Below are 15,085 nucleotides of genomic sequence, written 5' to 3'. Positions count from 1 at the left end.
TTCTGTGAGGGAGAAAGGCCTCAGCAAGCTGGTAAGGTAGAGTGGAGGGGTGCTGCAGTCCAGGTAATTGACTCAGACCCTAAGCACAGCCCAGGAACTATCCCTAGTACTCTCCTTATATAGGTACTACATAGTTGGGGGTTCACAGCCTTAAGACATAGCACTTTACCTATGTGTTTAACACCAACAATTTTGGAATTAAGAGTTAAATTCACTCTTATTTCATTGTCCTATTACCCCTTAGCAGCAGTATGTTTTTGACTTGGGTTCACATTTTTTCCTCTCAAACCAGAAAAGCTTTACTGTCTCTTTAAGTAAACCGTTAAATGTCTTATGCAGTTAGTGGTCCAGCTCATTGTGGATACGGTTAGGGTGGGAATCAGAAGGGGGAATCGAAAGAGGGGTATTTGTTCACTTTTGCATGTAGATTGTCCTTTTCTTTCATGTAATTAGCAAGAGTCCATGAGCTAGTGACGTATGGGATATACATTCCTACCAGGAGGGGCAAAGTGCCTATAAATACACCCCTCACCACACCCACAAATCAGTTTTACAAACTTTGCCTCCTATGGAGGTGGTGAAGTAAGTTTGTGCTAGATTCTACGTTGATATGCGCTCCGCAGAAGGTTGGAGCCCGGTTTTCCTCTCAGCGTGCAGTGAATGTCAGAGGGATGTGAGGAGAGTATTGCCTATTTGAATTCAATGATCTCCTTCTACGGGGTCTATTTCATAGGTTCTCTGTTATCGGTCGTAGAGATTCATCTCTTACCTCCCTTTTCAGATTGAAGATATACTCTTATATATACCATTACCTCTACTGATTCTCGTTTCAGTACTGGTTTGGCTTTCTACTACTTGTAGATGAGTGTCCTGGGGTAAGTAAGTCTTATTTTCTGTGACACTCTAAGCTATGGTTGGGCACTTTTATATAAAGTTCTAAATATATGTATTCAAACATTTATTTGCCTTGACTCAGGATGTTCAACGTTCCTTATTTCAGACAGTCAGTTTCATATTTGGGATAATGCATATGAATAAATCAATTTTTTTCTTACCTTAAAATTTGACTTTTTTCCCTGTGGGCTGTTAGGCTCGCGGGGGCTGAAAATGCTTCATTTTATTGCGTCATTCTTGGCGCAGACTTTTTTGGCGCAAATTTTTTTTTCTATTTCCGGCGTCATACGTGTCGCCGGAAGTTGCGTCATTTTTGACGTTTTTTTGCGCCAAAAGTGTCGGCGTTCCGGATGTGGCGTCATTTTTGGCGCCAAAAGCATTTAGGCGCCAAATAATGTGGGCGTCTTTTTTGGCGCTAAAAAATATGGGCGTCACTATTGTCTCCACATTATTTAAGTCTCATTTTTTATTGCTTCTGGTTGCTAGAAGCTTGTTCACTGGCATTTTTTCCCATTCCTGAAACTGTCATTTAAGGAATTTGATCAATTTTTCTTTATATGTTTTTCTATTACATATTGCAAGATGTCCCAGATTGACACTGAGTCAGAAGATACTTCTGGAAAAACGCTGCCTGGTGCTGGATCTACCAAAGTTAAGTGTATCTGCTGTAAACTTGTGGTATCTGTTCCTCCAGCTGTTGTTTGTAATGAATGTCATGACAAACTTGTTAATGCAGATAATATTTCCTTTAGTAATGTTACATTACCTGTTGCTGTTCCGTCAACATCTAATACTCAGAGTGTTCCTGTTAACATAAGAGATTTTGTTTCTAAATCCATTAAGAAGGCTATGTCTGTTATTCCTCCTTCTAGTAAACCTAAAAGGTCTTTTAAAACTTCTCATTTTTCAGATGAATTTTTAAATGAACATCATCATTCTGATTCTGATAATGGTTCCTCTGGTTCAGAGGATTCTGTCTCAGAGGTTGATGCTGATAAATCTTCATATTTATTCAAAATGGAATTTATTTGTTCTTTACTTAAAGAAGTCTTAATTGCTTTAGAAATAGAGGATTCTGGTCCTCTTGATACTAAATCTAAACGTTTAAATAAGGTTTTTAATATCCTGTAGTTATTCCAGAAGTTTTTCCTGTCCCTGATGCTATTTCTGAAGTAATCTCCAGGGAATGGAATAATTTGGGTAATTCATTTACTCCTTCTAAACGTTTTAAGCAATTATATCCTGTGCCATCTGACAGATTAGAATTTTGGGACAAAATCCCTAAAGTTGATGGGGCTGTCTCTACTCTTGCTAAACGTACTACTATTCCTACGGCAGATAGTACTTCCTTTAAGGATCCTTTAGATAGGAAGATTGAATCCTTTCTAAGAAAAGCTTACTTATGTTCAGGTAATCTTCTTAGACCTACTATATCTTTAGCGGATGTTGCTGCAGCTTCAACTTTTTGGTTAGAAGCTTTAGCGCATCAAGTAACAGATCATAATTCTCATAGCATTGTTAATCTTCTTCAACATGCTAATAACTTTATTTGTGATGCCATCTTTGATATCATTAGAGTTGATGTCAGGTATATGTCTCTAGCTATTTTAGCTAGAAGAGCTTTATGGCTTAAAACTTGGAATGCTGATATGTCTTCTAAGTCAACTTTGCTTTCCCTTTCTTTCCAGGGTAATAAATTATTTGGTTCTCAGTTGGATTCTATTATCTCAACTGTTACTGGAGGGAAAGGAACTTTTTTACCACAGGATAAAAAATCTAAAGGTAAATTTAGGTCTAATAATTGTTTTCGTTCCTTTCGTCACAATAAGGAACAAAAACCTGATCCTTCCCCTACAGGAGCGGTATCAGTTTGGAAACCATCTCCAGTCTGGAATAAATCCAAGCCTTTTAGAAAACCAAAGCCAGCTCCCAAGTCCACATGAAGGTGCGGCCCTCATTCCAGCCCAGCTGGTAGGGGGAAGATTACGATTTTTCAAAGAAATTTGGATCAATTCAATTCACAATCTTTGGATTCAAAACATTGTTTCAGAAGGGTACAGAATTGGCTTCAAGATAAGGCCTCCTGCAAGAGATTTTTTCTTTCCCGTGTCCCAGTAAATCCAGCGAAGGCTCAAGCATTTCTGAAATGTGTTTCAGATCTAGAGTTGGCTGGAGTAATTATGCCAGTTCCAGTTCTGGAACAGGGACTGGGGTTTTATTCAAATCTCTTCATTGTACCAAAGAAGGAGAATTCCTTCAGACCAGTTCTGGATCTAAAAATATTGAATCGTTATGTAAGGATACCAACATTCAAAATGGTAACTATAAGGACTATCCTGCCTTTTGTTCAGCAAGGGCATTATATGTCCACAATAGATTTACAGGATGCATATCTGCATATTCTGATTCATCCAGATCACTATCAGTTTCTGAGATTCTCTTTCCTAGACAAGCATTACCAGTTTGTGGCTCTGCCGTTTGGCCTAGCAACAGCTCCAATGATTTTTACAAAGGTTCTCGGTGCCCTTCTGTCTGTAATCAGAGAACAGGGTATTGTGGTATTTCCTTATTTGGACGATATCTTGGTACTTGCTCAGTCTTCACATTTAGCAGAATCTCATACAAATCGACTTGTGTTGTTTCTTCAAGATCATGGTTGGAGGATCAATTTACCGAAAAGTTCATTGATTCCTCAGACAAGGGTAACCTTTTTAGTTTTCCAGATAGATTCAGTGTCCATGACTCTGTCTCTGACAGACAAGAGACGTCTAAAATTGATCTCAGCTTGTCGAAACCTTCAATCACAATCATTCCCTTCGGTAGCCTTTTGCATGGAAATTCTAGGTCTTATGACTGCTGCATCGGACGCGATCCCCTTTGCTCGTTTTCACATGCGACCTCTTCAGCTCTGTATGCTGAACCAGTGGTGCAGGGATTACACAAATATATCTCAATTAATATCTTTAAAACCGATTGTACGACACTCTGTGACGTGGTGGACAGATCACCATTGTTTAGTTCAGGGGGCTTCTTTTGTTCTTCCGACCTGGACTGTAATTTCAACAGATGCAAGTCTGACAGGTTGGGGAGCTGTTTGGGGGTCTCTGACAGCACAAGGGGTTTGGGAATCTCAGGAGGTGAGATTACCAATCAATATTTTGGAACTCCGTGCAATTTTCAGAGCTCTTCAGTCATGGCCTCTTCTAAAGAGAGAATCGTTCATTTGTTTTCAGACAGACAATGTCACAACTGTGGCATACATCAATCATCAAGGAGGGACTCACAGTCCTCTGGCTATGAAAGAAGTATCTCGAATACTGGTATGGGCGGAATCCAGCTCCTGTCTAGTTTCTGCGGTTCATATCCCAGGTATAGACAATTGGGAAGCGGATTATCTCAGTCGCCAAACGTTACATCCGGGCGAATGGTCTCTTCACCCAGAGGTATTTCTTCAGATTGTTCAAATGTGGGGACTTCCAGAAATAGATCTGATGGCTTCTCATCTAAACAAGAAACTTCCCAGGTATCTGTCCAGATCCAGGGATCCTCAAGCGGAAGCAGTGGATGCATTGTCACTTCCTTGGAAGTATCATCCTGCCTATATCTTTCCGCCTCTAGTTCTTCTTCCAAGAGTCATCTCCAAGATTCTGAAGGAATGCTCGTTTGTTCTGCTGGTGGCTCCAGCATGGCCTCACAGGTTTTGGTATGCGAATCTTGTCCGGATGGCCTCTTGCCAACCGTGGACTCTTCCGTTAAGACCAGACCTTCTGTCGCAAGGTCCCTTTTTCCATCAGGATCTCAAATCCTTAAATCTAAAGGTATGGAGATTGAACGCTTGATTCTTAGTCAAAGAGGTTTCTCTGACTCTGTGATTAATACTATGTTACAGGCTCGTAAATCTGTATCTAAGAAGATATATTATAGAGTCTGGAAGACTTAAATTTCTCATCATTTTTCCTGGCATTCTTTTAGAATTCCGAGAATTTTACAGTTTCTTCAGGATGGTTTGGATAAAGGTTTGTCTGCAAGTTCCTTGAAAGGACAAATCTCTGCTCTTTCGGTTCTTTTTCACAGAAAGATTGCTAATCTTCCTGATATTCATTGTTTTGTACAAACTTTGGTTCGTATAAAACCTGTCATTAAGTCAATTTCTCCTCCTTGTTGTTTGAATTTGGTTCTGGGGGCTCTTCAAGCTCCTCCGTTTGAACCTATGCATTCATTGGACATTAAATTACTTTCTTGGAAAGTTTTTTGTTTCTTTTGGCCATCTCTTCTGCTAGAAGAGTTTCTGAATTATCTGCTCTTTCTTGTGAGTCTCCTTTTCTGATTTTTCATCAGGATAAGGCGGTGTTGCGAACTTCTTTTAAATTTTTACCTAAGGTTGTGAATTCTAACAACATTAGTAGAGAAATTGTGGTTCCTTCATTATGTCCTAATCCTAAGAATTCTAAGGAGCGATCATTGCATTCTTTGGATGTAGTTATAGCTTTGAAATATTATGTTGAAGCTACTAAGAATTTCTGAAAGACTTCTAGTCTATTTGTTATCTTTTCCGGTTCTAGGAAAGGTCAGAAGGCCTCTGCCATTTCTTTGGCATCTTGGTTGAAATCTTTAATTCATCATGCTTATGTTGAGTCGGGTAAAACTCCGCCTCAAAGGATTACAGCTCATTCTACTAGGTCAGTTTCTACTTCCTGGGCGTTTAGGAATGAAGCTTCGGTTGATCAGATTTGTAAAGCAGCAACTTGGTGGTCTTTGCATACTTTTACTAAATTCTACCATTTTGATGTGTTTTCTTCTTCTGAAGCAGTTTTTGGTAGAAACGTACTTCAGGCAGCTGTTTCAGTTTGATTCTTCTGCTTATAATTTCAGTTTTTTTCATTATAAGATTTATACTTTATTTTGGGTGTGGATTATTTTCAGCGGAATTGGCTGTCTTTATTTTATCCCTCCCTCTCTAGTGACTCTTGCGTGGAAGATCCACATCTTGGGTAGTCATTATCCCATACGTCACTAGCTCATGGACTCTTGCTAATTACATGAAAGAAAACATAATTTATGTAAGAACTTACCTGATAAATTCATTTCTTTCATATTAGCAAGAGTCCATGAGGCCCACCCTTTTTGTGGTGTTTATGATTTTTTTGTATAAAGCACAATTATTCCAATTCCTTATTTTTTATGCTTTTGCACTTTTTTCTTATCACCCTACTTCTTGGCTATGGGTTAAACTGATTTGTGGGTGTGGTGAGGGGTGTATTTATAGGCATTTTGAGGTTTGGGAAACTTTGCCCCTCCTGGTAGGAATGTATATCCCATGCGTCACTAGCTCATGGACTCTTGCTTATATGAAAGAAATGAATTTATCAGGTAAGTTCTTACATAAATTATGTTTTTGTGTTTTTACTCGGACATTAACCCACTTTTTGTTTCAGAGTTAAGCTCCGCCTTCCCTTTGGCACCCCTTTCTCCCTCACTGGCTGAAATTTACTCAGGAACTGTCTGTAGGCATTTCAAGCTATCTGGGCCCAGTTTTTAATGCTTTCTTTGCCCAAGAGTGGGTGATTAACCACATAGGAGCTGTTGAAGGGGTGGGAAGGTGAATTTTTTTTCTGAGGGTAAATCATTTGGCTTTTTTCTGACTTCTGGGGTCCTGAGAAATTTTTATAGGCGGTTTGTTGTATGTTCATTATCCCTGTTTATTAAGCAAAACTGTTCCAGTGGACCAAATTAACCAATTGTGTGCTAATTGTGTCCCACATAAATTTGTAACCCACAATCATGTCAGTATAGCACCACACAGACATTTAGTGCCCATGCCTAATTCTATGGTTTAGGGGGATTCCACTGACTTTTCTCTAGAGTATAAAACAAGTCTTCAAAAGACTATGACCGTTTTTAGCAGCTATCCCCAAAACAAGTAAGCTTTTGTCAAAATCAGGAGATTTACCTCACGCCACCTGAAACACGCAGGGTACTTTTACCCAGGATCAGTTACCACCAAGCTTACAAAGCTCAGACTCTGCTGAGTCTCTTTCTGAGGGTGAAATATCCTCTGAGGAGCCTGATCCAATAAATGAACCAGAGACTGATTTCACGTTTTGATTTAAAGTGGACCATATTAGCTTCCTGCTCCAGGTGGTTTCGAATTTATTAGAATTATCAGAACTGCATCCAGTGGATTCCAAGCCTATAAATACGTTTTTAATCAGGTTTTTAAAGCGCCACCCAAAGTGTTGAAAGCCTTTGAACTACCAGACTTGGTTACAGAATATATAGCCAAAGAATGGAAGAAACCAGGCATTCTTTTTGCCCCTTCTAACAGGTTCAAAAGAATGTATCCATTTTCCGAGAAGAATTTAACAGTCTGGGAAGTGATCCCTATGACTGATGGAGCTATTTCCACCTCAGCAAGACACACTACTATTCCTTTGGTTCTTCATTTAGGTATCCAATGGACTGCAAATCTGAGACTTTGCTTAGCAAATTATTCTCCCAATCAGCTCTTCAGCTTAGACCTGCAGTAGCAATCACCTGTGTGGCCGCTGCGGCGTCTTTCTGGTGTGATTCTCTTTCTCAGATGGTTTCTGATCAATCTTCTCAGTATATTCGCAACTGCATTAAAGTCCTTAAGATGGCAAATGATTTCATTTGTGATGCAGTCTTTGAAACAATCAAAATTTATGTCAAGAATATGTCCATTGTTGTTTTATTAAGGAGAGCTTTATGGCTCAAATCTTGGTCAGCTGATATGGTCTCTAAGAATAGGCTATTATCAGTCCCTTTTGAAGGGAAGATGCTTTTTGGATCGAAATTGGATTCTATTATTAAAACTGTCATTGAGGGAAAAGGGGCTTTCCTATCTCAGGACTAGAAATCTAAGGGGAGGTAAAAACAAACAAATTGTTTTAGTTCCTTTCGCCCCCACCCCAGAGATCAAACATCCCCATCCCACCAGAAGTCTGAATCTTCCAAGCCTTCCTGGAAGCCTGGATCTTCTTGGTATAGGGGGCAGGTTGATTCACTTTCAGAAGGCCTGGTCTTGATCAGTACTGGATCCCTTGGTTCTCAATATTATATCCCGGATTATGGCAAAGGCTTTTTCGATTGGACTGGTTTAATCTGTCTAACGTTCACCTACCGTCCTATCCTGGATGGAAAGATTCTGAACAGATTTTTTGTGTACATTCTTTCAATCGTAGACTTAAAGGATGCATATCAGCACATACCAATTCACAATGATCATTTCCCATTTCTAAGATTTGCTTTTCTCAACAAACATTACCAATTTGTGGCCCTCCCCTTTGGTCTAGCCACAGCCCCTCACATCTTCACAAAGGTATTATGGGCTCTCTTAGCAGTGATCAGAGCTCAGGGATTCTCCATTGACCCTTACTTGGATGATATTTTGGTCCAAGTTCCATCTCTTTCTCTGGCCACTATCTGAATCATGAGGCATACATGTCATGTCCCTTTAAATCTTTTTCATGATTCAGATAGAGCATACAATTTTAAGCAATTTTCTAATTTACCTCATCACCTCTATTACATCTTTTGGCAGTTTTGCAAATATGTTATCCATTTTCTATTTTCTGGCATATAGTGTACCCTACACCTATCTAGGTAACTATTACACAAAGAATAACATGGGAAAGAAGCTAATTTGAGATTCATGAGATTACAGTAAAGCAAAGTGTGACCTCAGCACTGATGATGCGGATTGGTTGTTTTTTTCCCACCATATAGATAAATGTAAAACAAATAGCTAAAAGGTAATTGCTTACAGTGCATTTACTCTGAGTTGATCATGTTGAGTTACTTGTCTGTGTAATGCTTTGTTTGTTTTTTCTTTTAGTCATTTTGTGTCTCAACCTTATGATTTCCATGCTTTCTCTTAACAGGAATGAATGCATATTCACCATTGATCCTGCAACAGCTAGAGATCTGGACGATGCTTTGTCATGCAAGCAGCTCTCAGACGGTACACCTCTTATTATTTAACAAGTGTTAAGATTACTGCTTTCTTTTTATGCTTTAAATAAAGAATATTAATAAACAGTATATGCACCTGACTAGAGCAGGATTCCATGGGATAATAGAACTTTCTCAAGGTGCACAAAGCTATGGACAAGTTAATGAAACTGTCATATCTATTAAAGATGTCTAAGTTTACCAGCGAAGCATTTTTCTGAAAATGACTACAGAAAAAAGATCCACCATGTGACTTTAATAGGCGCCTGGTTAGTGTATAGAACCTTTTTTTTTATATTTATTAACAAAACATAAATACATAAGCTTTCCAGCAGAAGAGATATGAAAACATAAGTTAAAGGGACAGTCTTCTCCAAATTTTCTGTTTAAAAAGATAGATTATCCCTTTATTACCCATTCCCCAGTTTTGCATAACATTTTCCTCTGTGATTACCTTGTAACTAAACCTCTCCAGGTAACTCCACTGGAGTGAGCACAATGTTATCTAAATGGTACACATGAACTAGTGCTGTCTAGCTGTAAAAAAATCTGTAAAAAAGAAACAGCCTTCAAGGGCTTGGAAATTAGCATATGAGCCTACCTAGGTTAAGCTTTCTTAAAAGAATACTTAGGAAATAAAGCAAATATTATGATAAAAGTTAACTGGATAGTTGTTTAAAATTGGCATGCCCTATCTGAATCATGAAAGTTTTCATTTTGACTAGACTGTCCCTTTAAAATAATTCAAGGTGGTGTGGCATATGAGTTAACTCCCAGAGGTATGGTTCTCAGTTTGGCAAATAAAAGGTTTTGTTAGCTTAAATGTTTTAGTTGCCTTAATGAGAGCACTATAACTATGTAAAACTGTTAATAACTTGCAAATATCAGACTGCTAAAAAAATATTGACATTAAACACCCATTTCCAACACTAGATTTCAATTAATCTTTAAGGTTACAATCTATTAGAATAACTGAGCAAATTGCTATGTACAAGTTTTTACTGGCTCTTGAAATTCAAATCCATTCATATCCATTTGAAATTAGTTATTGTTTGGTTTTCATTTGACTTTACAAGATGCTAATTGTCCAATGTGTTGCATGGACAAATTCAGCACCATCATTGCAACCCATCAGAAATGCTTTTGACAAGATTTTGTGAACCCCTGCTTGTGTAAGAACATGGGGAGGATAATTACACCATATAGTTTTCATGCAGACATAACTACTGGAAGGGTGGGAGGATAGGTTACCTGACTGGAAACATTGTCTTTTTGCACTCTGTTAATGGGGACTAATACGTCTTCATCAGATAATCGTTATGCCATGTTAAATTTGAATTTCTACAAAGAGTGGGAAACTTATATCTAGATTTTCAGAAGGACAAGGTGGTGTTCTGTACAGTTCCAGAAATTTTTACCCAAAGCTGTTTCAGAGGTTCATGCTCAGAGTCCAAAGGTTGTAACTGTACCTTCCTACTGTTCAGATAGGAAGACAATGTATTAAACAATGAATATAATTTAGGGTATGCCATTGTGAGTAGTAAGCCATTGTGCAGGTTTGTTCTTGTCAGATGTTTGCATATATCTCAAAAGAACAGAATTGATGTAGCAATTGTAGTATTTGTTATTCTACAGACACCATAAATATAGCCTATAAAGCCTAACATTTCAACTTAGATAATACAGTGTATTGTCAGGTATCATTGTATTCCTGCCTTTTGTCCCTTTTTTTCCCTTCACCCAATCATTGTGTTGCTTTGTACTCATCACACTGGTGCATATTGAGGAGAACCATGCTAACAAGAAATCAAATCCAAAATACAGACATGATTATAAAAAAAGACAGTAGTTTAAATGAAATATTTATTTCTTTGCACACATTTCTTATTTTTCAGATAATGCATTTGTATATTGTCTGTTAACATTTTTACTTTAATTAATGATATCAAATAGGTTAATGTCACATTACCAATTGTATTATTTAGAACACTACAAGTTAATTACAAAAACAAAAGTGGAGAGGCGCCAAAGGCATAGAGCAGTATCGTCAGGCCGTAAGAGGACCAGCCCTCCCTCAGATAGACAGAATACTCACAAGCGGAGTGACACAGCGTGTCAATACTCGCAAGCCGGAACTATTCAGTCACCCGGCAGACACACTGTGTTTAGATGACGTTCAGGACCTCGTCCAATCTCAGTGTAGGTTTCTCCCGATCTCTCCCAGCAGCGGTCTGTTAGAATCAATATAGTGGGCTAGGATAACTGGTTTGCACAGATAGGTGTGTAGTAATATTACCACAATATGGAGATAAGTTTATTAAAATATAAACATAAAAACAATAACAGCAACACGTTTCTCGGCAGATGGCCGTTTCATCAGGCTGTAAATTCAATACATAAATCATCTCACTAAATACCCTGCATTAGCCAATACGAAGACAATCTCAAAACACCCCCCCCTCCCATAACGATGCCTAGATTAACTGTTAAAATCCAAGTAACAATTGAACATACAATTCAAACAGTATATTATGGAGCATAGTTAACATCAAAGATACTCCTATCAATTTAAGAGATCATTTATAGTACATTTGTATATACAAATGTACTATAGACTGGCTTTACATATTTAAACTTCATATAATAAGTATTGATGTAGATCTTCATGAAGCAAAAATCTTCAATTGATATAACTATTGAGCCAAAATATCTAACTTTTTATATTGCTCTTATTCGTATAAAGCCTCAAAATACATCCACCATAAAGTATAAAAAATAGACAATCCTAATATATCCCATATATATCAGACCAGATAATCATGCATATATATTAATAAATGTGAGGTACTGGACTAAGAGTCCTTTAACCTAAACGGACTTCTCTTACTTAGGGATACTAATGTATTCAGTGATATAGCAAGATATATAGGTTCTGTCACCTATTAACCTACAACTGTCACATTTTCATATTGATTCATATTATAGTTAATATGTACCAATTGGTACATTTTCCAATATGATAATGTGACATTTGTAGGTTAATAGGTGACATAACCTTTATATCTTGCTATATCACTGAATACATTAGTATCCTTAAGTAAGAGAAGTCTGTTTATTATTACCTCACATTTATTAATATATATGCATGATTATCTGGTCTGATATATATGGGATATATACAAATGTACTATAAATGATCTCTTAAATTGATAGGAGTATCTTTGATGTTAACTATGCTCCATAATATACTGTTTGAATTGTATGTTCAATTGTTACTTGGATTTTAACAGTTAATCTAGGCATCATTATGGGAGGGGGGGGGTGTTTTGAGATTGCCTTCGTATTGGCTAATGCAGGGTATTTAGTGAGATGATTTATGTATTGAATTTACAGCCTGATGAAATGGCCATCTGCCAAGAAACGCATTGCTGTTATTGTTTTTATGTTTATATTTTAATAAACTTTTATCTGCTTATTACCCCGCGCCTTATTGTGGTAATATTACTACACACCTATCTGTGCAAACCAGTTATCCTAGCCCACTATATTGGTTCTAACATTAGACCGCTGCTGGGAGAGATCGGGAGAAACCTACACTGAGATTGGACGAGGTCCTGCACGTCATCTAGCCACTGCATGTCTGCCGGGCGACTCTGAATAGTTCCGGCTTGCGAGTATTGACACGCTGTGTCGCTCCGCTTGTGGGTATTCCGTCTATCTGGGGGAGGGCTGGTCCTCTTACGGCCTGACGATACTGCTCTATGCCTTTGGCGCCTCTCCGCTTTTGTTTTTATCTACCTTAGGAGTCTAGTCTGGATGTTCTTACCTGGGAGTGCAGCCTAAACAACGAAGGATTTTTTGCGATTCTCATTCCACATTAGCGCACCTCTTTGGGGATCTCCTATCCTGTTTTGATAAGTTAATTACAAGATGCAGCAGACAAAAAGTTCATTTGTTTTAAAATGTTTAGACTTGGCAGATATGTTTTATATCAAGACAGAGGTGTCTGGTAATGACAGGGTGGTTTACTGTGCCTTAAATACTCGAGAAATGCTTTATTGACTTAATACTAAATATCTTAATAGTTTTTCGATTTCTTCTTAACAACAATTAGTAACTAAAAGTAAGGCACAAAATACAGAAGATAAAAGTAAGGCACAAAATACAGAAGATTTCTTCTGTTATGTGTGATCAGTCCACGGGTCATCATTACTTCTGGGATATTATCTGCTCCCCTACAGGAAGTGCAAGAGGATTCACCCAGCAGAGTTGCTATATAGCTCCTCCCCTCTACGTCACCTCCAGTCATTCTCTTGCACCCAAAGACTAGATAGGAGGTGTGAGAGGACTATGGTGATTATACTTAGTTTTTATAACTTCAATCAAAAGTTTGTTATTTTACAATAGCACCGGAGCGTGTTATTACTTCTCTGGCAGAGTTTGAAGAAGAATCTACCAGAGTTTTTCTTATGATTTTAACCGGAGTAGTTAAGATCATATTGCTGTTTCTCGGCCATCTGAGGGAGGTAAAAGCTTCAGATCAGGGGACAGCGGGCAGTTGAATCTGCATTGAGGTATGTAGCAGTTTTTATTTTCTGAATGGAATTGATGAGAAAATCCTGCCATACCGTTATAATGACATGTATGTATACTCTACACTTCAGTATTCTGGGGATGGTATTTCACCGGAATTACTCTGTAAAAGTACATTAAACCTTTTAATAGGTATTTAATCCATGTTAAACGTTTTTGCTGGAATGTAGAATCGTTTGCATTTCTGAGGTACTGAGTGAATAAATATTTGGGCATTATTTTTCCACTTGGCAGTTTGCTTGTTTTGATTATGACAGTTTCGTTTCTCTCTCACTGCTGTGTGTGGGGGGAGGGGCCGTTTTTGGCGCTCTTTGCTACGCATCAAAAATTTCCAGTCAGTTACTCTTGTATTTTCTGCATGATCCGGTTCATCTCTAACAGAACTCAGGGGTCTTCAAACTTCTTTGAAGGGAGGTAGATTCTCTCAGCAGAGCTGTGAGACTTATGTAGTGACTGTGTTTTAAAACGTTGCTCTGTGATTTTTATGTTTAAAATTTAATTAGTGTTACTTTACTAATGGGAACAAACCTTTGCTAACAGGTTGTGTTGTTTTTAAAGAGTGATGCTATAACTGTTTTTTCAGTTCATTATTTCAACTGTCATTTAATCGTTTAGTGCTTCTTTGAGGCACAGTACGTTTTTTGTTAAATAAGATTGTAACCAAGTTGCATGTTTATTGCTAGTGTGTTAAACATGTCTGATTCAGAGGAAGATACCTGTGTCATTTGTTCCAATGCCAAGGTGGAGCCCAATAGAAATTTATGTACTAACTGTATTGATGCTACTTTAAATAAAAGCCAATCTGTACAAATTGAACAAATTTCACCAAACAGCGAGGGGAGAGTTATGCCGTCTAACTCGCCTCACGTGTCAGTACCTGCGTCTCCCGCCCGGGAGGTGCGTGATATTATGGCGCCTGGTACATCTGGGCAGCCATTACAAATAACATTACAAGATATGGCTACTGTTATGACTGAAGTTTTGGCTAAGTTACCAGAACTAAGAGGCAAGCGTGATCACTCTGGGGTGAGAACAGAGTGCGCTGATAATTCTAGGGCCATGTCTGATACTGCGTCACAGCTTGCAGAGCATGAGGACGGAGAGCTTCATTCTGTAGGTGACGGTTCTGATCCAAGCAGATTGGATTCAGATATTTCAAATTTTAAATTTAAATTGGAAAACCTCCGTGTATTACTAGGGGAGGTCTTAGCGGCTCTTAACGATTGTAACACTGTTGCAATACCAGAGAAAATGTGTAGGTTGGATAAATTCTTTGCGGTACCGGCGAGTACTGACGTTTTTCCTATACCTAAGAGATTAACTGAAATTGTTACTAAGGAGTGGGATAGACCCGGTGTGCCGTTCTCACCCCCTCCAATATTTAGAAAGATGTTTCCAATAGACGCCACCACACGGGACTTATGGCAAACGGTCCCTAAGGTGGAGGGAGCAGTTTCTACTTTAGCTAAGCGCACCACTATCCCGGTGGAGGATAGCTGTGCTTTTTCAGATCCTATGGATAAAAAATTAGAGGGTTACCTTAAGAAAATGTTTGTTCAACAAGGTTTTATATTGCAACCCCTTGCATGCATCGCGCCGATTACGGCTGCGGCAGCATTTTGGATTG

General features: G+C 38.3%; 1 protein-coding gene across 1 annotated transcript in view; it reads left to right on the top strand.

The window, feature by feature from the left end:
- DIS3L2 (DIS3 like 3'-5' exoribonuclease 2) overlaps nucleotides 1-15,085 on the top strand; it is a 1,626,200-nt gene that overhangs the window by 1,054,871 nt on the left and 556,244 nt on the right. Inside the window, exon 12 of the mRNA XM_053711913.1 lies at nucleotides 8,796-8,875. Coding sequence (XP_053567888.1) covers nucleotides 8,796-8,875 — 80 coding nt within the window. The remainder of the gene's footprint in view (nucleotides 1-8,795; nucleotides 8,876-15,085) is intronic.

The sequence above is a fragment of the Bombina bombina genome, chromosome 4 (assembly GCF_027579735.1).
Source record: "Bombina bombina isolate aBomBom1 chromosome 4, aBomBom1.pri, whole genome shotgun sequence".
Taxonomy (NCBI): domain Eukaryota; kingdom Metazoa; phylum Chordata; class Amphibia; order Anura; family Bombinatoridae; genus Bombina; species Bombina bombina.
This window is presented reverse-complemented; position numbering and strand designations above follow the sequence as displayed.